The 26,379-nt window shown below is 43.1% G+C and overlaps 1 protein-coding gene across 1 annotated transcript in view; it reads left to right on the top strand.

Annotated features, from left to right (window-relative positions):
- The first annotated feature begins 4,724 nt into the window (after positions 1 to 4,724).
- The window catches only part of ASB9 (ankyrin repeat and SOCS box containing 9), a 78,151-nt gene continuing 56,496 nt past the window's right edge, over positions 4,725 to 26,379 (top strand). Inside the window, exon 1 of the mRNA XM_082248557.1 lies at positions 4,725 to 5,168. Within this exon, the coding sequence (XP_082104683.1) occupies positions 5,069 to 5,168 (100 nt within the window). The 5' untranslated portion in view covers positions 4,725 to 5,068. The remainder of the gene's footprint in view (positions 5,169 to 26,379) is intronic.

The raw sequence follows: 26,379 nt of genomic DNA, 5'->3' as shown, positions 1-26,379 counted from the left end.
GATTCAGCACTGCGTTACTTTAACGGACAATTGTGCGGTCGTGCAACGCTGTACCCAAATTAATTCGTTTTTTCGCCACAAATAGAGCTTTCTTTTGGTGGTATTTGATCACCTGTGCGATTTTTACTTTTTGCGCTATAAACAAAATAAGAGCGACAATTTTGAAAAAATAACAATATTTTTAGATTTTTTTTATATGAAATTCCCCCCCAAAAAATGTAAAAATCAAAATTTTTCAACATTTTAGGCCAATTTGTTTTCTGCTACATATTTTTGGTAAAAAAATCGCAATAAGCGAGTATTTTGATTGGTTTGCACAAAAGTTATCGCAGCTACTAACTACGGGAAATTTATGTCATTTTTATTGTTTTTTTTTTAACTAGTAATGGCGTCGATCTGCGATTTTTTTTGTGGGACTGCGACATTGCGGCGGACAGATCGGACCCTTGACTGATATTTTTTACACTTTTGGGGGTACCAGTGACATTACTACAGTAATCAGTGCTATAAATATGCACTGTTACTGTAAAAATTACACTGGCAGAGAAGGGGTTAACTTTTATTGGTGATCAAGGGGTTAATGTATGCCTGGTGCTTACTGACGTGTGTGCTGGGGAGGGGACTGTGTGACACAGGCACAGATCGCAGGTTCAGCTATGCTGAATCCTGCAATCTGTCACTGCCTGTCACTTAGGAGATTCGCCCGCTTTGTTTACACAAGCGGGCGGATCTCCACACTCGATCCCCGACGATCGGGGAAGACCGTTCCTCCCCTGGCCCGACTCCCGCTGTGACTGAATACAGCGGGAGCGAGCCTCCGGCAGCACGCGCGCGCGCCCACAAGGGGAGGAGTCCAGCGACGTAGGTCTACGTCGCTGGACGATAACGAGCCACATTGCCGCAGTACGCTCAATGTGAGCGGTCGGCAAATGGTTAAGCAGGTTTTTTTATTTCCAGTATTCTGTCAAAATAGGGTGCTACATCCACCCCACACCAAACTGAGTCAGGTCCCTCTGACTCTGAGGCAGCCGTCTTCTATCAAAAACACTGCCAAAAACTCAGCAGTATCCCACAAACTGGAAAAGGGAAAAACAAATGTACAAATAAATTACGGTGGAAAAATATAGCTTTACATACTCTGCTGTACAAATATACAAACATTTTTAAGGTGCATGAAAACTGATGCACCCCCCCGCCCCCACCAAACTAACCCGCTTGGTGGAGACCACGAAGAAAAACACAATGCACATTTCCTAGCTAACTGTCTGTAGACAATCCCACCTGTGGAGAAAAGGGAAGCAAAAGTTAGTCAACTGCATACACATAGAAAAATACAAGACTAACTATCTTGACAGTTGAGTGGAAAGACCCTCCTTTTAACTCTAAGGGTGACTTTTCCACTCCCTTCCCTGACTACCTCTGCTGTCCAGTGTTTTGACTCAACAGGTCCACTCCTTAGCAGGTAGAAGTCTGTACCCTATCACTGGCTAGCTATGCAGAGTCCATTGATGAAGTGAAACACAGCGCCCTCATGCTGTCTTTCAGAGTACTTCGTGAAGGAAACAGGGCAAGTCACCATGCTGTGTGACCTGCAGTCCTGCTGAGTCAGGGAAGTAAAAACAGGGGTCCTTCAGGGCACCCCCCACCAGAATTCCTGGATACTCTTGAGTTTGCAACAAACAATATCTTCACCTTGTCAGAACTGTGGACGGTTCCCACACAGTTATTTGTAATCCACAAAGAACCTGGCCCAATGGCCCAAGGGGTCTAACATAGCAACATTCCCTCCAAGACCCTGGCCTGATGGCTCAAAGGGTCTGCATTGAACTCAAACATTTTCAACAACTTGTTAATTCAGCATTACACTTTTCAAAGTTCCTTGGTCAGTTGTGGTGGCCAGCCGGCCGACACAGTTTTCCCTTGCTTTTGAATTTTTTAGATGAAATACTTGCTTCCCTCAGATATAATAATCAGGATGAGGGACCCCGAGATAAACACCTTGCTCGTTCTTGACTCTGATGGACCAGGCCTGGCCTGACCAGTCCGGGCGACGGACCTCCACTCTGTCTATGTAAATGGAGCGCCCAAAGCTCCACTGAGCTTTTACACTGTTATATTTCTCTTTTAATTTCTCCTCCAGTGAGTCCCTATATGGAGCTCCTAGGAACTCCCGGGCCGCCTCCCATGCACAGCGCGTCCCCGTCCAGCACCATCCGGATACTGGTGTCCCAGACTAGGGACGGATTGGGCTGGTGGATCTGCCCCTGGTTATGCCTGGCAGAGTCTTCACCCATGGTGGCAGTGATAGCGGGTACACTCTTCGTCTCTCTTATGAACGACATGCTCCTCTCTCCTACACGTGTCTCCCGCACAGCCACACCCGAAGGAGGGGATATTAATAGGGTCCCCTTAGTCACTCCTGATTGGCTGGATGTTCCCGCTGTCTCCACCCTTTCGCCATATTGGGCGATGACTCCTCCTGCTAGGCAGGTCTGCATGTGACGCGCTTTCCCGCACGGTGCTGTAACTCTTCCCCTGCCATGCTCTTCAACTTTAGCCCACAGGGAAGTAGCTGCTAAGCGGATCATGTCACATGCTAGACATGCATCCACTCTTCTCAATTGCAATAGGGCCACAACTGCGCCTTTCTTCACTGAAGCCAGCTGTTCCTCCTTGCTTGGCAAGAGTAATATCCCGCTGTCAGTCGCACGATCGATAGTCCTCTTCCTAACCATACATGTGCAATTTACATCTTTTATACTGTCTCCAAGGCTAGCCCCACTGCCCCTCTCAGCATGGCCGACTACGATCCTCATAGTATCGGTGCAATTACTATAAATTGTCCCGCTGTTAAATGCACAGTCAACATCAGTCCACATAGCATGCACACACACCCGACCCCTGGCACCTCTCTTTCCGTGCTCCAGTCCTCCATCTTCACCTTCCCCACCGGGACCTCTTCCTGTTAAGCAGTTGCAGCATTCATGCACTTTTACATTTTTTCCCCTGCTCTCCATGTTTTGACAGCAGAGTACATTTCATAGTCCATATGAAAGGTTTTTATCAAATTGCAGGTTTTACTTGAACATTTGCGTTGCCACAAGAAACCTTCCATATGTACTTCTAGCTTCATCCCACTCTCCCTGCCTCCCACAGATCCGGTCTCACACTTGATGTGATACTTGAACAACAGTTCTGGGCACAAACATTCACTTTTCCGACTTCTTTCTTCTGCCATTGCCAGGGGCTACCATCCCAGAAACCAATGGCAAAATCCCGGACGAGCCCCCAAATGTAGCAGTTTTTCCAGGCATTGAGCCTGATATGGGTCTGTCATTGTTACCGGTGACACTTCCAACACATTTAAGTTGTAAAGCCAAGTGTGAGAACTGAGACAATGACCATTCCGGCATCTTTGTTTTGTTTTGTTTATTTTGTAATGGGGATGGGAGAAGAGAATGAGTGGGATACTCCTCTGGCTCAACTATGTTCAATTTGGACACTGTACAAAATAATGCCTGTTAGCACTGTCTTGACGCCAGCTTAATGCCAGCCAATAATCCCTGGCGCTTGAAGATACTGTTCTGCTGAACTGTGCAAGAACTTCGACTTTAATTCTCAGGTTAATATAGAAGATCCAGGACTGTAGGACATTTGACTCCTGACACTCTGTTTAGCTCAAAAGTCCGGTGAACAGCTCCCTCCAGCCCTTCACTGACTGAGGTAGCTCCTTGTAACTGCTTATGCTGCCTCAACTCTTAACACTGTACACTTCACACTGTACACTGCACACATTAACTCTTCAGGGCCCAACTGCTGGCGCCCCCTTTAACACTTCAGGGTCCTCTGATTAGGCACCCCCTCTTACACTTCAGGGTCCTCTGACTAGGCACCCCCTCTAACTCTTCAGTGTCCTCTAACTAGGCACCCCCTTTACTGCTAGCTAGCTCCTGGAACCCTTGGACCTTCACCGGAGTGGTCCCCTCTACACTAGGCAGACCCCTCAGGGGCAATTCACAGTACTCATGACCTTGGAAAGCTTTCCTGGAACTGAACCCCTCTTTCTCCACTGGTCCTCAGCACACTGGATCCCTTCTGAAGCTCAGCTCGGCTCTCACTCTGCACCCTCAGGCAAGCTGCCCAAGACACCCGATTCTTCTGACAGGAGGGGAGACAGCTGTACTCTCCATTCTGGGACTCTGCTTCCCTCCAAAGACTCTGCATCATGCATTCTCCTCAAACTTATACCCACTCCCAGAATCATCTGTGGCCGAATCTGCCTTCTGGGTAGATATAGAGCCACTGATTGGGTTTCCTCCACTGCCCAATGATAATCCTCTCATGGAGCCAGTGGGGAGACTCCCCTCTCAGCAGCCACACCTGGGAGACATGACAGCCCAGCTGAAAATCATGGCCCTGCTGTTTGGCAGTCAAAGCCCACTATGCTTTTACCTAGCACCTACCCTGTAGGGTACTACATATGTATACAAAACAACAAGTCACACAACAATATTTTAACCTTCAGCCCACCTGAGTGTAATTCTATACGTACTGGTTTTACCTTAAAGGAGATAATTACGCTCTTTTGTTAAGCAGGTTTTCTTTTTTTTTCAGTATTCTGTCAAAATACCTCAGGCTGCTTTTTTTTTTTTTAATAGAAGTTGCTTAACTGGATTACTGTTTTCCGTCCTCCCTCCCTCTCTCTCACACACTTTTTTTTTGGCAGACATAATTCTGTATTTGAATGAAACAAAGTGCATGCCAGTTATATCCCACAGCTGACCGATCGTAGCTTTTGAAAGGATGTGACATCAATGCAGCTTTTATGTTGGGGAAAGGCTGAGTTTCTCTGTTACGTTTGGGACTGACTGATGCTTTTCATATTCTTGAACGCATGTTATCGGGTTACACAGGTAGGACTTGGCTCCACAGGTCTGCGACCTGAAGCATCCAGCAAGACTGCAGGTTTCCCCACTGGCTTCAAACGTCACTTATGTAACTAGGCATTCAAGTTCTCAGAGGAATCCACACTCTGAAGGTGTCACACAGATCTTGTTCTCAGGTTGCAATGGATGATGGAAGAACAAACGCATGTAGTGATGCCCCTCAGGACAGTAGAGGCCAGTTTACATCAGCGGTCACCTACGTTTCAAATCCTTTGATGAGTGGTAAGTATAATTTATTTCTGTTGGTAATGTCATGGGAACCTAGACATATGCTTATGTTTATGTGTACAAACCCTTGCAAAGCATCCAAAAGGAAAAGCTTAGAGTAGATCTGCCAGAGTGTACTTGAATTGCACATATCCAGAATTTGTGCCATCATTCCTGGATTATTCGCATGCTTGTACCCTTCTGCATGGAGAGAAGGGACTGTTTAGTACATGGTTGCATGGTTTTCCCAACATTTTACTCTGAAAAGTTTATTATCATCCCATTATTAACTTTTGCCTAAAACAATTGAGGCTCAACTTTTCTTGCAGTTATTAGGCATTTTAAATGTATGTCCACACTAATGTTGAATTGATCATGACTGAATATTTGATTGATCAGATGACTGGACAGTCAGACATTCAGATGTTTAAACTGATTCAAACAGACAATTGTTGATTTACTAACAGAATATGCTGTAGGCTGTTCATTTAGCAAAGTGATTTTTTACTTATCTTAATGAATGAGTGAAGCTACGTTGACCTCAATCATCCAATCATGTTCAACCAAAAATTCAGTTTTTTTTTTTTTTTTTGTACATTTTTCTTACATGTTCCTGGTTGTTCTTTGCAAAGTAGACCCAATCTAGTCCTTTAGTTAATCAACTCCAAGGACTGCTTTATACAAGAGAAAAGTTAGTTTAGCCAAATATGACAAAATTTTCCACCTGGATTAATCATTCTTTTGCTTTTCTTAAGTGAGCCACACATTCGTTTTGAGAAATACAACTCTTTCATCCAAACGATTGTGATGCTGCAGAATCCTATCTTTATGGCTTGTTTAAAAAATGTTTGGTTTCATAGCATAAAAACATATATGACATTTAAGGATACTACCTGTTTTTTTAAATCTGTACCGCCAGATCCCTGTTCTTATCCATATAAAAGCATAACTTAAGTCTCTTTTATTTTGGATAGTTCAGGGAAAGGTTAAAAACTCAGTCACATTTTTATTGATTGTCACTTTCTGTCCTCGTGATGTGGTCAGAAGGACAGGAAATTATATAAAATCTATTTAATGGGGACAGAGTGGTAACAAAAACATGGTTTTATTCATTAGAAGGAATTAGATCTCTGTGAAATGTTTATTCCTGCCTGAGCCTTCCTTTCCCAGTGACCCCCCCCTATTTCTTGTTTTGGTGTCACAGATATAGCAAATAAAGGGGAAATCTATACCTTGAAAGTCACAGACAGCAACAAAACTTTTTTGGCTTTAAGTTTCAATCTTTTCCTGTCAATAAATGCTTTCTTTAGATTTTATTTTAAAAAATATACAGGAAAAGCTCTTAAAATAAAAAAAAAATGTGTCACCACTGAAATAAGTCACATCTACAATTTGTTACATCTACAGCCAGTCTGAAAAAACAGTACAAGGCAGTTATGAGCACTCAGGATGCAAAGATGCCAATATTAACAAATAAAATATTATCTTTTGTTAGTTTGTTAGTTTAAAAAAGTCTTAATAGTTTATGTATAGCTCTACAACTAAAAAATGTTGCAATATGTCTTGCTGTATCATAGCTGCTGTTTGTAGATTTTTTGAGCAGTGGTGGCCAAGCCATATGTGGCTGTCAACTGTCATGGTGCTCTGTATCTGTCTGAACATCAGCTGCATTCTGCATACATGAAGCATGGGACAACCTTATTTATAAATGATGGGGCACCATTAGAACATGGATATAGTGCTGGCTTTTATAAGGCCAAATATTCACCTTCAAAAGTAATAATCAACGATTGCCTTGGTAATGGAGATTGGACCCTACTACATACCATCTGCTGCAGACGGTGCCAACATGTCACATTGCTTGCATTGATTTTCTAATTTATCTGGCCCTTAAAGTAGTACCTTTTTTTTTTTTTTTAAGTAGTACCTTTTACTAAATTATAACATGTGCCTAGGCTACAGTAAAAGAGCTTATATGCAATATTTAACTATATTTGTATCTTAGCTCTTTTTGATCTGGCTGCTGACACCAAACAAAAAGGCCTGAAATATGTAATGCGTTTTGCCTTTTTGATAACCCTAAGGCTAATGGGAAAATATGACAGTTCTGTTCATGGAGTGCAACAATGATGCGACTTTACACTCTCTGGCACTCAAGTATCATCCAAATCGCATCAAAGTAGTGCAGGAACCTTTATGCGTCCAAAGTCACATGTTAGGGTTAAGGGTTAGGGTTAGGGTTTGGGTTAAGGGCTAGGATTAGGGTAAAATGTTAGGGTAAAGGGCTAGGGCTAGGGTTATCGGGAATTGTTAGAGTTAGAATTCTAACCTTAACAATTAATGCTAACTCTTACTCTAAACCTAACTCTAGCCTTAACCCTAGTGCTTAACCCTAACCCTAGCATTTTACCGTACCCCTTAACCCTAACCCTTACATTTAACTGTAGCCCTTAACTCTAACCCTAACATTTAACCCTAATCCTAGCCCTTAACCCTAACATTTAACCCTAACCCTAATCCTAGCCCTTAACCCTAACATTTAACCCTAACTTTAGCCATTAACCCTAACATTTAGGCCCCATGCACACGGGGCTTTAGAAAAAACGTACGTCAAAGTTAGTTCTGACGCCGGAAAAAGCAGCTGTAAAAACATGCTTTCAGTAGCTTTTTCCATTGGCGTTATTGCACGTTTTGCCACGTTGCTTTTAGCAGCGTTTTTTTTTCTTCCATTCAAAATCAATGGTTCCCTATGGGAGCCTATTGATTTGAATGGAGGTCGCACCGCAACACCGCAAGTCGGATCCGACTTGCGGGGCGACTTGCGCTGTGAGAATCTTGAGGGGGAACTCCACGCCAAAATGGGAAAAAAACGAAAAACGGCGTGGGGGTCCCCCCCAAGGTTCCAAACCAGGCCCTTCGGGTCTGGCATGGAATTTGAGGGTAGCCCCATGCCGAAAAAACGGCGTGGGGTCCCCCCCAAAATCCATACCAGACCCTTATCCGAGCATGCAGCCCGGCAGGCCAGGAAAGGGGAGGGGATGAGCGAGCGCCCCCACCCCCCCTGGACCACACCAGGCCACATGCCCTCAACATGGGGGGGTGTTGGTGCTTTGGGGCAGGGGGATCTCTGCACCCCCCACCTCAAAGCACCTTGCCCCCATGTTGATGAGGACAAGGGCCTCATCCCCACAACCCTGGCCGGTGGTTGTGGGGGTCTACGGGCAGGGGGCTCATCGGAATATGGAAGCCCCCTTTAACAAGGGGCCCCCCACATCCCGGACCCCCTCCCTATGTGAATGGGTATGGGGTACACTGTACCCCTACTCATTCACCACATAAAAGGCAGTGTGTGTAAATAACGACAGGAGCTGTTTTGGAAAGTTTATTAAAAATCTTCATCCGACTTTTCTTGTGTTCTCCTCTCCGGGGTCTTCTCCTCTCCGGGGTCTTCTGCTCTTTTGCTGTCCGCCCTTTTTGTCTTCTCCTCTCCGGGGTCTTCTGCTCTTTTGCTGTCCCCTCTTCTTGTGTTCTTCTCTCCGGGGTCTTCTGCTCTTTTGCTGTCCCCTCTCCGGGGTCTTCTGCTTTTCTTTCTTCTTGTGTTCTTCTCTCCGGGGTCTTCTGCTCTTTTGCTGTCCCCTCTTCTGCTGTCCTCTCTTCTTTTCTTTTCTTCTCCTCTCCGGTCTTCTGCTCTTTTGCTGTCGGCTGTCGGCTCTTCTTCCTCCGGTCCTCCTCCTCCGACGTCTCCGCTAATTATGCCTATCTCCGGTCTCTGCAGCTTATTATATAGCCATTAGGGGCGTGGCCCCGATGACGTCACCGGGAGGCCCCGCCCCCTCATGTCACAGATGACGTCATCTGTGACATGAGGGGGCGGGGCCTCCCGATGACGTCATCGGGGCCATGCCCCTAATGGCTATATAATAAGCTGCAGAGACCGGAGATAGGCATAATTAGCGGAGACGTCGGAGGAGGAGGACCGGAGGAAGAAGAGCCGACAGCCGACAGCAAAAGAGCAGAAGACCGGAGAGGAGAAGAAAAGAAAAGAAGAGAGGACAGCAGAAGAGGGGACAGCAAAAGAGCAGAAGACCCCGGAGAGAAGAACACAAGAAGAAAGGAAAGCAGAAGACCCCGGAGAGGGGACAGCAAAAGAGCAGAAGACCCCGGAGAGAAGAACACAAGAAGAGGGGACAGCAAAAGAGCAGAAGACCCCGGAGAGGAGAAGATAAGAAGGGCGGACAGCAAAAGAGCAGAAGACCCTGGAGAGGAGAAGACCCCGGAGAGGAGAAGACAAGAAGAGTCGGATGAAGATTTTTAATAAACTTTCCAAAACGTCTCCTGTCGTTATTTACACACACTGCCTTTTATGTGGTGAATGAGTAGGGGTACAGTGTACCCCATACCCATTCACATAGGGAGGGGGTCCGGGATCTGGGGGGCCCCTTGTTAAAGGGGGCTTCCATATTCCGATAAGCCCCCTGCCCGTAGACCCCCACAACCACCGGCCAGGGTTGTGGGGATGAGGCCCTTGTCCTCATCAACATGGGGGCAAGGTGCTTTGAGGTGGGGGGTGCAGAGCTCCCCCTGCCCCAAAGCACCAACACCCCCCCATGTTGAGGGCATGTGGCCTGGTGTGGTCCAGGAGGGGTGGGGCCGCTCGCTCGTCCCCTCCCCTTTCCTGGCCTGCCGGGCTGCATACTCGGATAAGGGTCTGGTATGGATTTTGGGGGGGGGACCCCACGCCGTTTTTTCGGCATGAGGCTACCCTCAAATTCCATACCAGACTCGAAGGGCTTGGTTTGGAACCTTGGGGGGACCCCCACGCCGTTTTTTTCCCATTTTGGCGTGGAGTTCCCCCTCAAGATTCCCACAGCGCAAGTCACCCCGCAAGTCGGATCCGACTTGCGGTGCGACCTCCATTCAAATCAATAGGCTCCCATAGGGAACTATTGATTTTGAATGGAAGAAAAAAAAAACAAATAACGTGGCTTAACGCACGTTAAGCAACGTTATAGCAACATTATTCAGCTTTTAGCAGCGTCAGGCGTTTTTAACGCTGTAACGCTGGTCCTCAGAACGCGCAGGTCGTGGGTTCTTGTTGCAGCTTAAAAACGCCTAGGCCACTTACAGCTCAAAAACGTCTGAGTGTGCATGAGGCCATAGAATAACATGGAGGGGCGTTTTTAGGCTGCAAAAAGAGAACGCCTGACGCTGCTTACAGCGGCGTTAAAAACGCCCCGTGTGCATGGGGCCTTAAACCTAACCCCTAACCCTAATCCTAGCCCTTAACCCTAACATTTAACCCTAACTTTAGCCATTAACCTTAACATTGAACCCTAACCCCTAACCCTAATCCTTGCCCTTTACCCCAATCCTAGCCCTTGACCCTAACTTTTAACCCTAGCCCTTAACCCTAATCCTAATACTAGCCCTTAATCCTAATATTTAACCCTAACTCTATCCCCAACCCTAACATTTAACCCTATCCCCTAACCCTAACATTTAACTCAAATCCTAGCCCTTAACCCTAACATTTAACCCTAATCCTAGCCCTTAACTCTAACATTTAACCCAAGCCCTTAACCCAAACTTTTAACCCTAACTCTAGCCCTTAACCCTAAACCTAACATTTAATCCTAGCCCTTAACCCTAACATTTAACCCTAACCCTTAACCCTAACCCTAGCCCTTAACCCTAACCTTATTTCCAAACCTAACGCTAACTTGCGACTTTAGACACATTAAGGTTTCTGGGCTACTTTGATGCAACTTTAATGCTACTTGAGTCCAAGAGAGTGCAAAGTCCCATCAAAGTCACACTTTATGAACATAACTGTCATACTTAGGGTTATTAGCTAAAAAAATGCAAAGCGCATCAAAAACGAAACACTTGCATTTTTGGTGCAGGTTTATTAAAGTCTATTACATGCAAAACACAGTCTGCAGCTTGAAAAAAAGTCCCTGACCCTTTCCAAAGAACGCACCAGCTCAAATGTACAGATGTGAACTAGATCTAGGAACTAGAACTAGGAAACCATGTTAAGTAGACTGTAATGCATTTCTGAAAACGCACTAAAAAATGCATAGGTGTGAACGAAGAGTAGTATTCCCTCACACACACAATCTGGGGGCAGTAAGGGACATCCAGTGATCAGGTGGGCTGACATTTCACTTCAGGGTCCTTGAGCTTCAATGAGGTTGTGAACTGATTGGCGTCGGTGATTTTACAGTTACAGTTTAGAGTTTATTTCCCACCATAAACTCAGAGAAAGAAAGACGGTCAAGGCACAGGACACCAGGAAAATTCTACTCATAGCCATCACAGGTAAAAGGACCTTTAAGCCGGACTGGCATCCTCTGACTCTTGAGCATTAGACTAAGGTCCAGGCTGAATTCCAGCTTCTCTGGCACTTCCAGTCATAGTTTCTCCCTGGTGCTTCTTTCCAGAAGTAGCTTCTCTCCCCAAGAGAAACCTCCTCCAGTAAGGTAGTGAAAGCCTAGGCCCCAGACCTAGGCCTGGTCTCACAAACCCCTGGGTGCCATTTCTAGACAGCAGGTCCAGGAGAATGAGACCTCTAGCACACACCTGTCCTCAGGCAGGAACCCAGGGGAAAGAGAATCTCACAAGGTCACACGCAAAGCCAACATTTTTGACATATTCTATACAATGTCATTGGTGACACACCATAAAGATCCAAATCTGAGCTTATTATCTAGAGAAATAAATAAAAAAGTCTGATTGGTCATTATAAGGAAGCTCTGCAAGTTAACTGGAACTTCGTTGTCTCTGGTATAAAAATGGCAGTAAAATAGTTAACAGTTTCCATCCCTGTATTTGAGTGAATTACAACTTTTTTTTTCCCTGTTTGCTGTTTTAACAGATGCGCTATTTATTTTACGCGCTGCTAATCATTATGTATAGGTGAACTATAAACTCATGTGACAGCTGGTACAGTCAGCAGAATCAAGGAAAACAGACCTACGCTGGAGCAGCTGATAAGCTGTACTCAGTTCTGTGTAGTACAATCTTCCAGTATTACTTGTTCTCATAAACTACACTGAAATATATATCTATTATGAAAAGTTTTGGTAGAAGCTACAGTCGCTCATTTTTCTCTTAGAGTGCAATGTAAGCAACTATTCCTAGAAATGCAAACTTAAAATTTTCACTTATTCCCCATTAGGAAACATCATTAGATACTTTAGCAAAATCTTTAGATGTTACTGAATACAAGGAGGGTTCCAAAGAGACAAACATTTTACTAATAAAGCTTAACTCCAAACACAAAAACGTTTATTTAAATACATTCCTCAATATCCACACGCAATATACCTGTAAATACACCTTGTGTGTACCAAATACTTTTGCAAACCAAGCTATTACCTTGCAAAAGTAGCAGTGACATCATCACTGTGATGTACATAACCTGTGCAGAGTGCAGAGCTGGCGGCAGAGCAGAGTGGGCGGGACCCCGCAGGCTCCACTCAATAGGAGGGGCAGATACAAGACCAGTCACCCTGCACAAGAAGAGAGAGCAGTAGTGACTGGTCTTACAGGAAGCTCCTGCACAGAGACAAAGTTTCATGCTTTTTGGAAGGAATAATGAAAGAGGGTAATTATTGGTGCCATAACACATAAATTATTATATAAAAATATTTATTTAGATCCAAATTTAAAAAAGACATGGGGCATACAGTTGCTCCCCAATCGGACATTTCATAAAATAATTTTTTTCCCCATACACCACATGCATACATATAGATACTGTGTTAATCACAATGCTTGTTGTTCAACATGTTTCCCTTCTCTGCTTCTTCAGGAGATGTAAAGCATGTGTAACATACAGTATATAGACATGTTACACATGCTTTAATGGTGCAACAACACATAGATTAGGTCAGCCAGACACACCAAGGTTGTCAAAGGTGTCCCAACAATAAGAATGGCATAGAGACAGGACTGCTTGGAGCCAGAGGACACTGTCATGTCTCTATGCCTGTCTTATTGATGAGACACCTTTGACTGCCTTGGTATGTCTGGCTGACCGGTTTGCTTTTACCTATTGCTTTCATATGATAACAACTTGTTTTCCTCTGGATGGATATCTCCAGGCTTTTCTTCTGTGTTCCTTACATCTGTGAGAAATATTTGACAGCATTTTAAGGTATCTAAGCTACACTGGCCTGGGTGTGCTCTTCCTACGATCTATTGCCACCATTGGTGCTGGCTCTCCTTCCTACATCAACTTTAGGACTTCTAGCAGTGCTCATTAGAATGATTGTGATATATATAAATATATATATGTTACACATGCTTTACAGCTCCTGAAAAAGCAGAGAAGCGAAACATGCTGAGCAACAAGCATTGTGATTGACACAGTATTTATATGTATGCATGTGGTGTATGGGAAAAAAATGATTTTATAAAATGTCTGATTGGGGAACAACTGTATGCCCCATGTCTTTCTACATTTGGATCTACATAAAGATGTTTTATAATGATCTATGTGTTGTTGCACCGTTAAAATCCTCTTTCAATATTCCTTCAAAAAAGTAAATTTTTTGGGGATGAAGGTGACTTATTCAGAGAAAAGTTTCATGCTTGATTACTCCACAAATCTGGAAGAAATACACAAAGCTCACTAAGATTAAAGTATAACACATGCCTCCTGTATTTAGATAATATTTGCTTATCCCAGAGTTCAACTCTAAAAGTTATGACTTAAGCCGGCCTTAGACGGTTCAAATCGTGGCTGGTTCAGCAGTAACCGGCTGAGATTTAAACCATGTATGGGCAGGCTGAATTTACTAAGTTGATTGATCATTCCACTTGGGTACAACCAGTCTGCCAGATATTGCATGCAATTGCTGCTAGCAGCTAGTATAGCTGCTAGCAATAATCACTGTCTTCTCCCATGGGGAGGGCTTCTCCAGCCCCCCTGCTAGGAGAAAACAATGGTTCAGCAGAAGGGATTCCCCTGTCAGCAATGTCCATGAAAAGTCATGAAGTTTCTTCTAACAACCATTCACTCCGTGAGCTGAAAAAATTACTGCATGCTATACTTATTTTTTAGCACGCACTGCAAAGAAGTGGTGTGAACTGGCATGATAGGAAACAAGGCTTTTTGCATTGGGATTGCTCTGGGCAAGGCTGCTCAGCACCGTCCCAGCAGACCTAGTGTGAATGGGCCCTAAAGGTATAGAGACATACCAGAAGCCCAGCACAGCACCAAGGCAGACGCATTCCTCCTTTGTGTCTCAACAATCAATAATAACTAGCTTTTTAAACATGTTCCCCACACACCTACCAACCAGTCAGAACACAAATTCTACATTGTGTACAAATGTCCCAAGTGCGGGTGCCGGGTACAGTCAAAGCCAAAATAAATAATATTCAAAACCTAGCAGACATTCTCATTCTTCCTTACACTATCCAAATTTTACAAGAAATGTTTTGGCTGGGGTTGGGATTTCAGTGTAGACACAGTTGTACAATTTCCTGAAGAGCATAAATGATTCATTCACATGACTTTACTTGTGGCCTGAAGTTGCACCTTAAATCAGTAATAAACCCAAAACCAAAAATGTTATAGATTGCAGCTTATGAATTCTTAACTGTGGTAGCTGCATTTGTTTTCTTTTTAGGCTTTTTTAATTTATTTTCACTTGGTGATCTGGCCGATAGCACACTTCTGCCTTAGGGTATCTCTAAACTAGATTTAGGAGCAACAGAGACACCTTTGGAAAGCAGTATTGTTAATCTGGGGATAGAGAGATATTTTGCTTTAGCACAGGGGTCTCCAAACTTTCTAAGCAAAGGGCCAGTTTACTGTCCTTCAGACTTTTAGGGGGCCAGACTATGGCCTTTGCAAGTAGAAAATGCCCCAGTGTCAATGAAAGTAAACAATTTCTCAGACTTGGTGGTCAGTAGGAGTAAAAAAAATTACAAAGCATGTGTGGTTAGTAGGAGGAGGAATAATGCCCCATCATTGGTACTGGTGGGAGGAATAGTGCCCAATCATTGGTGTCAATGGAAAAAATAGTGCCCTATCATTGATGTCAGTGGGAGGAATAATGTCCCACTACTGGTGTTAGTGGAAGGAATGGAGCTTCAACCTTGTTGATAGTGGGGGGAATAATGCATCATATCAATTGGAGGATTAGTGACCAAAGGGCCAGATAGAGTCAAGCAAAGGGCCACATCCAGCACGTGGGCCGCAGTTTGGAGTCCACTGCTCTAGCAGAAGAACTTGACTAACAAATTAAAGTCAAACTCCAGCTAACACTTTTCAAGAAGTTAAAGCAACTGTGTTTTTCCTTTTTGGATAAGGGCTTTGCATAAATGAATAAAAGCTGATTATTGTAAGAAAGTGGTAAATGGTTTGTCTCAACACTCTAACTGCAGGTTTTGCTAGGCAGCTTGGTCTGTTAGTAAAAAAAAAAAAAAAGATGTACAGGCCAGATCATCAGGTGACAATTAAAGAACAAAGCCTAAAAATGAAAACAAATGCAGCCACCACATCTAAAAACTGGTAAGCTGCAATATATAATTGTAGCACTGTTCCCATAGGGCTTGCTGTATGATGACTTGTTGGGCCTCCTCTGATTACAAGCACACAGTCACTTAGGGTACAGTTCACACATCCCTCCTTACTCCCGGATGGCTCGTCACACAATAAACAGTCCAGGGGTATTGGTTTTTAGTGTTCATTTTGGAACTTGGATGGAAAAAGGGAATAGTGGGATACAACTGTAACTATTTACAATGGATAAGGACAACTCTCACCAGGTTGCTTGTGGAAGCAGCTGCACTGCTTAACCACTTGCCTACAGTGCACTTTCACCCCCTTCCTGCCCAGACCGATTTTCAGCTTTCAGCGCTCTCACACTTTGACTGAGAATTACTCAGTCATGCAACACTGTACCCATACAAAAATTGTGTCCTTTTTTTCACACAAATAGAGCTTTCTTTTGATGGTATTTGATCAATACTGGGTTTTTTATTTTTTGTGCTATAAATAAAAAAAGAGTGAAAATATTGTGAAAAAAAGCATTTTTCTTTGTTTCTGTCATAAAATTTTGCAAATTAGTCATTTTTCTTCACAAATTTTGGCCAACATTTATACTGCTACTTATCTTTGGTAAAAATAACCCAAGTAAGTGTATATTATTTGGTCTTTGTGAAAGTTATAGAGTCCACAAGCTATGGTGCGAATCATTGAAAATTGATCACACTTGATCACACCTGATGTACTGAAGGCCTATCTCATTTCTTGAGACACTAAAAAGTCAGGAAAGTACAAATACCCCCCAAATGACCCCTTTTTGGAAAGTAGACATTCCAAGGTATTTAATAAGGGGCATGGTGAGTTTTTTGAAGCTGTCATTTTTTCCCACAATGCTTTGCAATATGAAGATTTTTTTTTTTTTTTTTACAAATTGCCGTATTAACAGGTTATTTCTCTCACACAGCACATATATACTTGCAACTACACCCCAAAACACATTCTACTACTCCTCCTGAGTATGGCGATACCACATGTGTGAGACTTTTTCACAGCCTGGCCACATACAGAGGCCTAACTGCCAAGTAGCAGCGTCCGGCATTCTAGGAGCATAAATTACACATATAATTTCCTGACAACCTATCGCACTTTTGAAGGCCCTGGAGCACCAGGACAATGGAAACCCCCTTAAAATGACCCCATTTTGGAAAGCAAACAGCCCAACGTATAATTTTTGAGGCATAATGAGTCTTTTGAATATGTCATTTTTTTACACAAGTTTTTGGAAAATGTGGAAAGAAAATGAAAACACTTTTTTTTACACAAAGCTGTCCATTTATGCAATATTTCTAACACATAGCATGTATATAGCAAAAATTGCACCCCAAAATACATTCTGCTATTCCTCCTGAGTATGGCGATACCACATGTGTAACACTTTTATAGCCTGGCCACATACATAGGCCTAACATCCAAGTAGCGCTTTACACAAAGTTGTCCATTTATCCACTTTAAGACTGGGCCTATTTTTGACACTTGGTGTTTACAAGCTAAAATCATTTTTTTTGCTAGAAAACTACTTGGAACCCCCAAACATTATATATTTTTTTTTTAGCAGAGACCCTAGAGAATAAAATGGAGATCGTTGCAATATTTTTTATCACACCATATTTGCGCAGCAGTCTTCCAAATGCGATTTTTTTGAAAAAAATTCACTTTTTTGAACTAAAAAATAAGAAAACAGTAAATTTAGCCCAATTTTTTTCCATAATGTGAAAGATAATGTTACACCGAGTAATTAGATACCCAACATGTCATGCTTCAAAATTGCGCATGCTCACAGAATGGCGCCAAACATTGGTACTTAAAAATCCCCATAGGCAACATTTTAAAAATGTCTGCAGGTTACTAGCTTAGAGTTACAGAGGAGGTCTAGGGCTCAAATTATTGCTCTCGCTCTAATTATCGTGGTGATACCTCACATGTATGGTTTGAACACCGTTTACATATGTGGGCGGGACTTGCGTATGCGTTTGCTTCTGCGCGCGAGCTAACGGGGACAGGGCGCTTTAATTTTTTTTTTTTCCTATTTATTTTATTTATTATTTTTTTATTTCTACACAGTTTAAAAAAAAAATGTTTTGATCATTTTTATTCCTATTACAAGGAATGTAAACATCCCTTGTAATAGAAATAGGCATGATAGGTCCTCTTTATTGTGAGATCTGGGGTCAAAAAGACCTCACACCTCACAACTACACTAAAAAAGAAAAAAAAATAAAAATTGTTGAAAGAGGAAAAAAAAAAAAGCGGCCCTTTAAACCGGTTGCTATGCAACGTCTTTTGACGTAGCTCCGGTCCTCCAAGACCATAGAGTCGAGTGAGGGCCATCTTGCCCTCACTCGACTTCCTGTCTCTGAGGATCCGGGACCGGATAGTTTTCCCCGCTGCCGGCGGGTCCGGTAAGCTGAGAAAACGTCTGGGACGCGGCAGGAGGGGGGGGGCACCTCTTCCCCTGCACCATAAGGGTAATTCCGCGGCGAATCCGCCACTGGGACCACCCTTATCTGAAAGCCGACCGCCCGCCGTTTCAAAAAATACCGGGGTTATGGGGGCTATCTGCTGCCATAACCCCAGTATTTAGCTTTTAATGGCCGACGCATATAGTCGTTAGGCGGTCAGTAAGTGATTGCATGCACATGGCAAACAGGTGACGATGACTGATGGGGTGACAGGTGACGATGACTGATGGGGTGACAGGTGACAATGACTGATGGGGTGACAGGTGACGATGATTGATGAGGTGACAGGTGATGATGATTGATGAGGTGACAGGTGACGGTGATTGATGAGGTGACAAGTGACGATGATTGATGGGGTGACAGATGACAATCACTGACGGGGTGACATGTGACGATGATTGATGGGGTGACAAGTGACGATCATTGATGGGGTGTCAAGTGACGATGATTGATAGGGTGACAGATGACGATGACTGATGGGATGACAGGTGACGATGACTGATGGGGTGACAGGTGACGATGACTGATGGGGTGACAGATGACGGTGATTGATGGGGTGACAGGTGACGGGCGATGGTCACTGATGGGTGACAGGTGACGGGCGATGATGCACGGCGGTACAGATGGCAGTCTCTGGTGACCGGTGAACTTTAGGCTACGTTCACATGTGAGCGCAGCGATCATGGGCAGAATAACTGCGATTCTGCCCGCGATCCAGAAACCATTGCAAATTGCGGGACGCCTGTGCGTTGCCCGTGATTTGCAATAGCACCCCAAACTCTGTGCGATGTTGCTGCGATTTCCGCCTGCCGAATCGTAGTAACATCGCGCAAACAACGCATGACGCCCCAAAGAAACTCTTGTATCTTTTTTGGGCATCATGCGGTGTTTGCGTGATGTTACCGCAATTCGGCAGGTGGAAATGGCGGCAACATCGCACAGCGTTTGGGGTGCTATTGCAAATCATGGGCAACGCACAGGCGTCCCGCGATTTGCAATGATTTCCGGATCGCGGGCAGAATCGCGGTGATTCTGCCCGCGATCGCTGCGCTCACATGTGAACGTTATGGGTGTCAATTTCTGGGCACTGATGAGGTGACTGTTGGGTGACAGGTGACATTGGGGGGGGGGGGCTGAGGACTGTGTGGGGACCTTTATTGGTGTGATTTTACTTTTTACATGTGTATAGAGCAGTAACTCACTATTTCTAGCTCTTCTCCCCTCACACTGGAAACTGTATGAGGGGAGAAGAGCTAGTAACAGTGAGTTACTGCTCTTTGTTTACATTTTGTGATCGGCTGTGAATGGATTCACAGCCGATCACATAGTAAACAGTCACTGTCAGTGACTGTTTACTACTGCCGGTGACAGCTGTGTTCCTACGGAACACAGTGCCACCGACATGACCGCGCTGCGCGCTCTCTATCGCGCATGCGCGGTCATCTTGTGGGCGCCTCCATTGTGATCGGCTGTGTCATTGGAACACAGCCGATCACGTGGGAAACAGCCTGCCCTGCTTAAAGTGTCACCGTCATATGACGGCGGCCCAGGATAATGGTCGCACCGCTCCGCCGTCATATGACGGCGGGCGGGCGGCAAGCGGTTAATCCATACTGCCACATGTATGGAAAGGGTTAAGTCTCCTTGCTCCTTTCTCTCCAGCAATAGACTTGGTGAATCTACATTATCTTCAGGACACTCACTAGCATCCCCTTTACTGACACCCATCCACTGACTCTTCTAGCTGCAGTCTCCCCTCAGGTCAGGCCCCCTGACACAGATCTGTACTCACTGTACTACAGAATCAGATCCTTCAATGTCTCCCGTTTCAGTCAGTTTCACCGGACCTCTGGGTTCAGTTGCTCTCTAGCCCTCTCTAGGCCCTCAGGTTTACTACCTGAGACAGCTCTACAGAGTAGGAGGCAGCCGCTATCCAGCCGAAAGACCCCGAGCACATGTGCTCCTGGCTTTTATACAGTATCACAGCATGCACCGATGCACTTTTCCTTGTCAAATCACCAGGGCTGAATCAACCCCCTGTGCACTCCTTTGTCAGGTTTCCTCCCACTGTTGAATATGCCTCCCTATTGGACCAGCGTGGAACACTCTGCAGACAGAACGAGTTGCACCTGAGCACAATGAGCAGACCTCACTAACAGATCCTGCTCTCTGGTAGGCATTGAACAATAATGATTTACTTGAAGTTCTTCTGGTAAGTAGACAGGACTCAAAACTATACTTTCTCTCTAGCACCTACCTTGGAGGGTGCTACACGAATTAGGTTTTTCTTATTGCGTTTAATACCACTTTAAGTGCAAGTTTAGAAAGAAGAATGCAGAACTGAAACCCACAGCTTTCATTAAAAAAAGCGAGAGCCAAATTCTCAGTGCACACTTTGTACTGTACTCTCAGGCCAAAACACCTCTGGGACAGCAAACATTCAACAACTTCCGCAGTGGCTCTTCCAGCAGGAAACCTCCTGGTCATCAGACATTCTGTGAATGACACTACAGAATGCTCATTCTCATCAGAGCTCAAGACTATGGACTCTGTCATTTGTATTTATTACCAGCATAATGACGATGCTTCCAGGTCACAGACACAAGGCCAATTAATTAATCTGTTCTAGGTGGACACATGGGTAATGATATAGAATGTAGTAGGAAGATCAGTAAAAGGTGATTCAGTGATAGAATGAGCAATAAAAAACGCCTTATATGTGTCTGTATTCTGGATGCAGTATTTAGTAGAACAGTTACTATTACATTACACATAAGGGACTATTTACACTACTCCGTTTTCGTGCAGCATTTTGCTGAATGAAGATGCATGTCATGTAGAAATCCCATTCTTTCCTTTGTGGCTGCTATACATCTATTCATTGCAGGGAAACTATATAGGTCCATTCACACCTGCACTTAGGCGTTGCTCTGCATATTGTTTTACACCCAGAACATTGTGAATGCAGCCTAAGGGTTTGACATATATTAATCTCTAATGACACGTTTGACACATATGTATTTGTTCCGTTTGTGTATTTATAATCATTTTTAAATTATAATAAATAAATAACTATTATAACCTATTATGAAATGAAAAGTCCAATGTTTGGTTTTCATACATATTCTAATCATAAATTGGTAAAAGTAGAAATTTTAAAAATTTCAATATGGAGTCAGTCCACTAAAAACTGAGTTTTCCATTTTTGGGAGGTGCTGACGGTTTCTCAAACCTCTAATGCTGGCAATAGATGAAGCAAATTTATTTCCTGCAGCCACGGGTTGCAGGAAAGAAAATCGCTCGAACACAGATAGTGCTGACAGGGCAATCCCACCCGTGGAGCTATTGTGTTCTCCCAGCAGAGAACACATTGATTATTGTAATAGGGTAAATGGAATAGCAATTTTATTTATCAAACATTTATTTCTGATTAGGCAGATACTGTATATTGGATGTATATTTTGTCAGACGTTGTATTGTGTAACAGCTGTATTTTGTGTTAAAATGCTATTTACACCTCCAGCTGTTATGATGGCTATCTCGGCCTTTTCCCACAGAGCCACTGGAAGTGGCAAGCCTATCTGAACAACTATTCCGCATTTTAATCAATTTGACTTCAAAGAAACTTTAGATAGCTTAGTCCCACCCTTTGTAAAACATATAGATTGTATTAGAAGTCCTTAGCCAGTTAGAGCAATTTTTTTGAAACCAACACTATGTATTTGTGCTGCTCTCCAAGCATGTAGGTAACTACATTCTTGTAAAATAAATACATCTATTTTCCAATCTGGCTTCAGCAGTCAAAATGTTACTGAAACCCATGAGTTTTAGAGTTTCCCCTACAATAGCTAGTGGTTATAACAGCCGTTAGCAATAATCGCACGTAAAATCCAGCAGACTGGTTGTACATTCAGCCTGCCCATACATGATTTGAAGCTTGTCCGGTTCCTGCTGAACCGGCCAAGATTCGAACCATCTATGACTGGCTTAAGGCACTTTGTTTGTGAGATCTCTACATCAAGTTCTAGTGTCTGCACACCTGCTGTGGCCATAATGAGGGGGTTTTTACTCTCCCTAAGCCTCCATTCACACCTGATTGTTTTGTTGCACGATTCTCGAAGCATGACAACATTTATTCCTATTATTCCTAATGGGGCCATTCAAGCTGAGTGTAGTGTCAAGTTGTCACCTGTTGTGTGAAATTTGAAAAAGTAAAGGAGCTTCTTTGATGGCAGAATCACATGTTTTTGGCCCACTTTAATGGGAGGGTCCATGTGCGTTTATACCTGATTTTTAGGTTTTATAAGTTAAAAACATGCAATTATGCTCTTGTACTAAATGCATTAAAAACAGACACAGACATACATTTTCAAAAAAAGAAAGTAAAAATGTAAACAGCCTGGTTACACTCATGCTTATTGTAAATGGGGAGTTTATTGGTGTTTATTTTATTTTATACAAGGGAGAGTGCAACTGAGGAGTTGGAGCACACAAAGGTGCATAGGAACACCTAAAACTGCCAGGTAGACTGTCAGGAATCTTACCAGGGAGACGTCACTGTTGTAGTATCCTGAGGCTGATTTAGCAGATGTTACCTAGAAAAAAAAAAACGAATTATTAGGTGGATTGCCTTTTTAACATAAAATGTATTTGTAATACTGAGGAACAACAGATTTTTACACATGTTAGTGGTTATGATGAACACATATGCATTTTGCATTCTTTTTATATAATCAAAATTTACTATCAAGTATGAGTGTTTCTTTTAAACTAGACCACAGTTGTTAACTATTTTTTTTGTCAAAATTACTTTCAATAAAGTAAAAAATATATATATTTTTACAACGTTTGTTGTGTAGGAACAGTACAGAAATATGAAAGATATATACACTGAATCCAGCGTGTTCCTTTGGTGACAAAAGATCATGTTGCATAGACTGCAATCGACTACCACAAAACAAAGTACAAACAGAACCCAAGACAACCACATAAGTGTGGCTCTCGAGGCACAAGTCTAAAATAATCAATTAAAAGGGTGTAGAACACCTTACCCTATGGGGACACATACAGTAAGTACCTACATCCAAAATACAATCATTTCCTAAGCTTGAAATACATTTTTTATGTATTAGGATTGAATTAAAAAAGAAGCCATTTGATAGCATGCATGCTCCAACCCTAAAATGTCTATCAAGTCTTCTTTGAAGTAATAAAAAAATTAATCCAAAGTAATCCAAAAATTAGGCCATGTGCTTTGATACAGGGGTTATATTTCTTAAACTGGAGAGGACAAAATCTTGTGCAGCTCTGCATGGTAGCCAATAGGCTTGTTCAATTAAGCTTATCCAAAAAAAAAATAAAGCTGGAAGTTGACTGACGTAGGCTCTTTACCATGTGACCAGCTGTGTCCAATCACAGCTGGTCACATAGTAAATAGGTGCCATTGATCGGCTTTCCTCAGGCACGAGTAGAGGAGAGCCGATCTGCGTCTCTCCTGATGGGGGGGGGGGGGGTCTGCACTGGTAATCAGAGCATTGATTACCAGTGCAGATCCTTAGGGGGGGTGCCACTAGAACCACCAGCGATGCCCACCCATGACCCCAGGGATGCCCACCCACCCATGGCCACCAGGGATGGCAATCAGGGGTCAGGGAGTCCGCCAGTGCCTTCCGTATCAGTGCTGCCTGCCAATGCCCCCCCCATCAGTGCTGCCCACCACTGCCATCTATCAATGCCGCCCACCAGTGCCCATTATTGCCCACCAGTGCCGCCTATCAGTGCCCATCAGTGCCGCCTATCAGTGCCGCCTATCAATGCGACCCCATAAGTGCCACCCCATCAGTGCCTCCTCATCAGTGCCTGTCAGTGCGGCCTCATCAATGCTCATCAGTGCAGGAAAAAATGTATCTATTTACAACATTTTATAACATAAACAAAAAAACTTTTTTTTTTTTTTTCAAACTTTTCGGTCTTTTTCTATTTGTTTAGCAAAAAAGGAAAAACCTTGCAGTGATCAAATACCACCAAAAGAAAGCTCTATTTGTGGGAAAAAAATTACATAAATTTGGTTTAGGTACAGTGTTGCATGACCGCGCAATTGTCGGTATTGAAGTGGTTAAACTGTAGAAAAATGCCAACTCACTAGTCAGTGCGGTCCCTGCAGCATATGTATTAATAGAAAAGAAAAAAGATGACTAGAATGCCAGTCAAAGGGAAGCTGTTCAATTAAGTATATACAAAATATCTTTAAAATGTAAATTATTGGATGAAACTAGTATCAAAAATAAAACATGTATATAAATACTCTTCTTACACCAATAAAAAATACAACATTGTCTTTTTTTATTAGTGGAAGAAGAGTATTTATATATGTGTGTCATTTTTTATACTATTTTCCCCTGGTAACCTCTGGAGGAAGCCTAACATTTCATGGAACCCTGGTTGAGAAACCCTGCTTCAAAGTCATTTTTGCTGTAATATCTGCTGAAGTCATTGCTTTGGATAGGTCTGTCTTTTCTTGTTATAGAATAGCCATTGACATTCTCTGATGTTGATGAAAGTGTCACTCTGGTATCCATCTGTCAAACCTTCAAATGATGACACACCTCTCCTAACAACTCAAGTTCCACACCTTTTGTCAGAATACATGTCTATTCATAATCCTATCCTGTCTTGCAAATATTTGAGCCAAAGATTTCTCTAAAAATAATTGTAAAAAAGTAAAGAATCCCACTACACATGACATATGTTTTAACAAGGGATCAGACCATTGTGATATACATGTACTAGTAGTATATTGTATTCTGTTTGCAGCAAAAGGAAGGTTTTCAGCAAATGATGAATATGCTTGTATATACACACAAAAAAAGTGTTCTAAAATCGGATGAAATGACTGGAGGAAATAGATATATTTACTACATGTAATGGGGTGGATTTACATGTAATGGGGTGGATTTACATGTCATGGGGTGGATTTACATGTAATGGGGTGGATTTACATGTAATGGGGTGGATTTACATGTCATGGGGTGGATTAACATGTAATGGGGTGGATTTACATGTCATGGGGTGGATTTACATGTCATGGGGTGGATTTACATGTCATGGGGTGGATTTACATGTAATGGGGTGGATTTAAAGGCACACAGACTGAGGACTTTGCACGTGCAATTACTCCAGAGCTTAGTAAATGAGGGAGAGCTCTGCTGACTTTCATCATCCAATCACGTGCAAGCAAAAATGCATTTTTTTTAAATTTTTCTTGCATGTGATTGGGTATTGTTTGTAAAGTGAAGTGTTTCCTTGCTCTGCAGAAACTTGCAAATTGCACAATCAATTTGCCTTAAAGTAATTGTAAAGTCTCATTTATAAAAAAAAATAAAATAACAAACATGTTATACTTACCTCGTATGTACAGTTGGTTTTGCACAGAGCAGCCTGCATCCCCCTCTTCTTGGGTCCCTCGTTCCTGCTCCTGGCCCTTCCCTCCTATCGAGTGCCCCTACAGCAAGCAGCTTGCTATGGGGGCACCCGTGCGGAGCTGCAGCTCCATCTGTCCATTCAGACGTGGAGTTTCCTTTCAGCCCCACCCCCTCTCTCTCCTGATTGGCTCACTGACTTTGATCGACAGCCACGAGAACCAATGACGCCGCAGCTGTATCTCAGCCAATCAGGAGGGAGAGTCCTAAGATAGCCGAGGATCTCATGGATATCGCTGAACAGAGAGGGGGCACAGGTAAGTATTAGGGGTGCTGGGGTGGGGGGGGGCTGCTACACACAGAAGGCTTTTTGTCTTATTGCATAACTGACTTTACAAATCTTTAGTATCCTTTAGTGTTAGTAGAACTATAGGCACAACTTTATTTTTTCATTTTGGATAGAGTAAGAGGGGGTTATAACCCCTGCTAGGTTTTTTTTTTTGCCATCTGTGTCCCATTTAAACATTTTCCTCTATTACTTTTAATTACTTCTACAACCAAACATTTAGCATTTCCCTTTGCTTTTACTTTCAATGATATTGGTAAACAGGACAAATATAGAGAGGATGAATCTACCTAATGGAGACACAGACAACAATAAAAACCTGACAGGTGTTCTAATCCACTTCCAGTCTGTCCAAAACTAAAAAAAAAAAGTTTTTTCTTTAATTATACTTTAAGTAAATCAACCATCAATGATTTCCAAATGTCTATATTTAGGTTTC

The sequence above is a fragment of the Pelophylax lessonae genome, assembly GCF_965119305.1.
Source record: "Pelophylax lessonae genome assembly, chromosome: 2".
Taxonomy (NCBI): Eukaryota; Metazoa; Chordata; class Amphibia; order Anura; family Ranidae; genus Pelophylax; species Pelophylax lessonae.
This window is presented reverse-complemented; position numbering and strand designations above follow the sequence as displayed.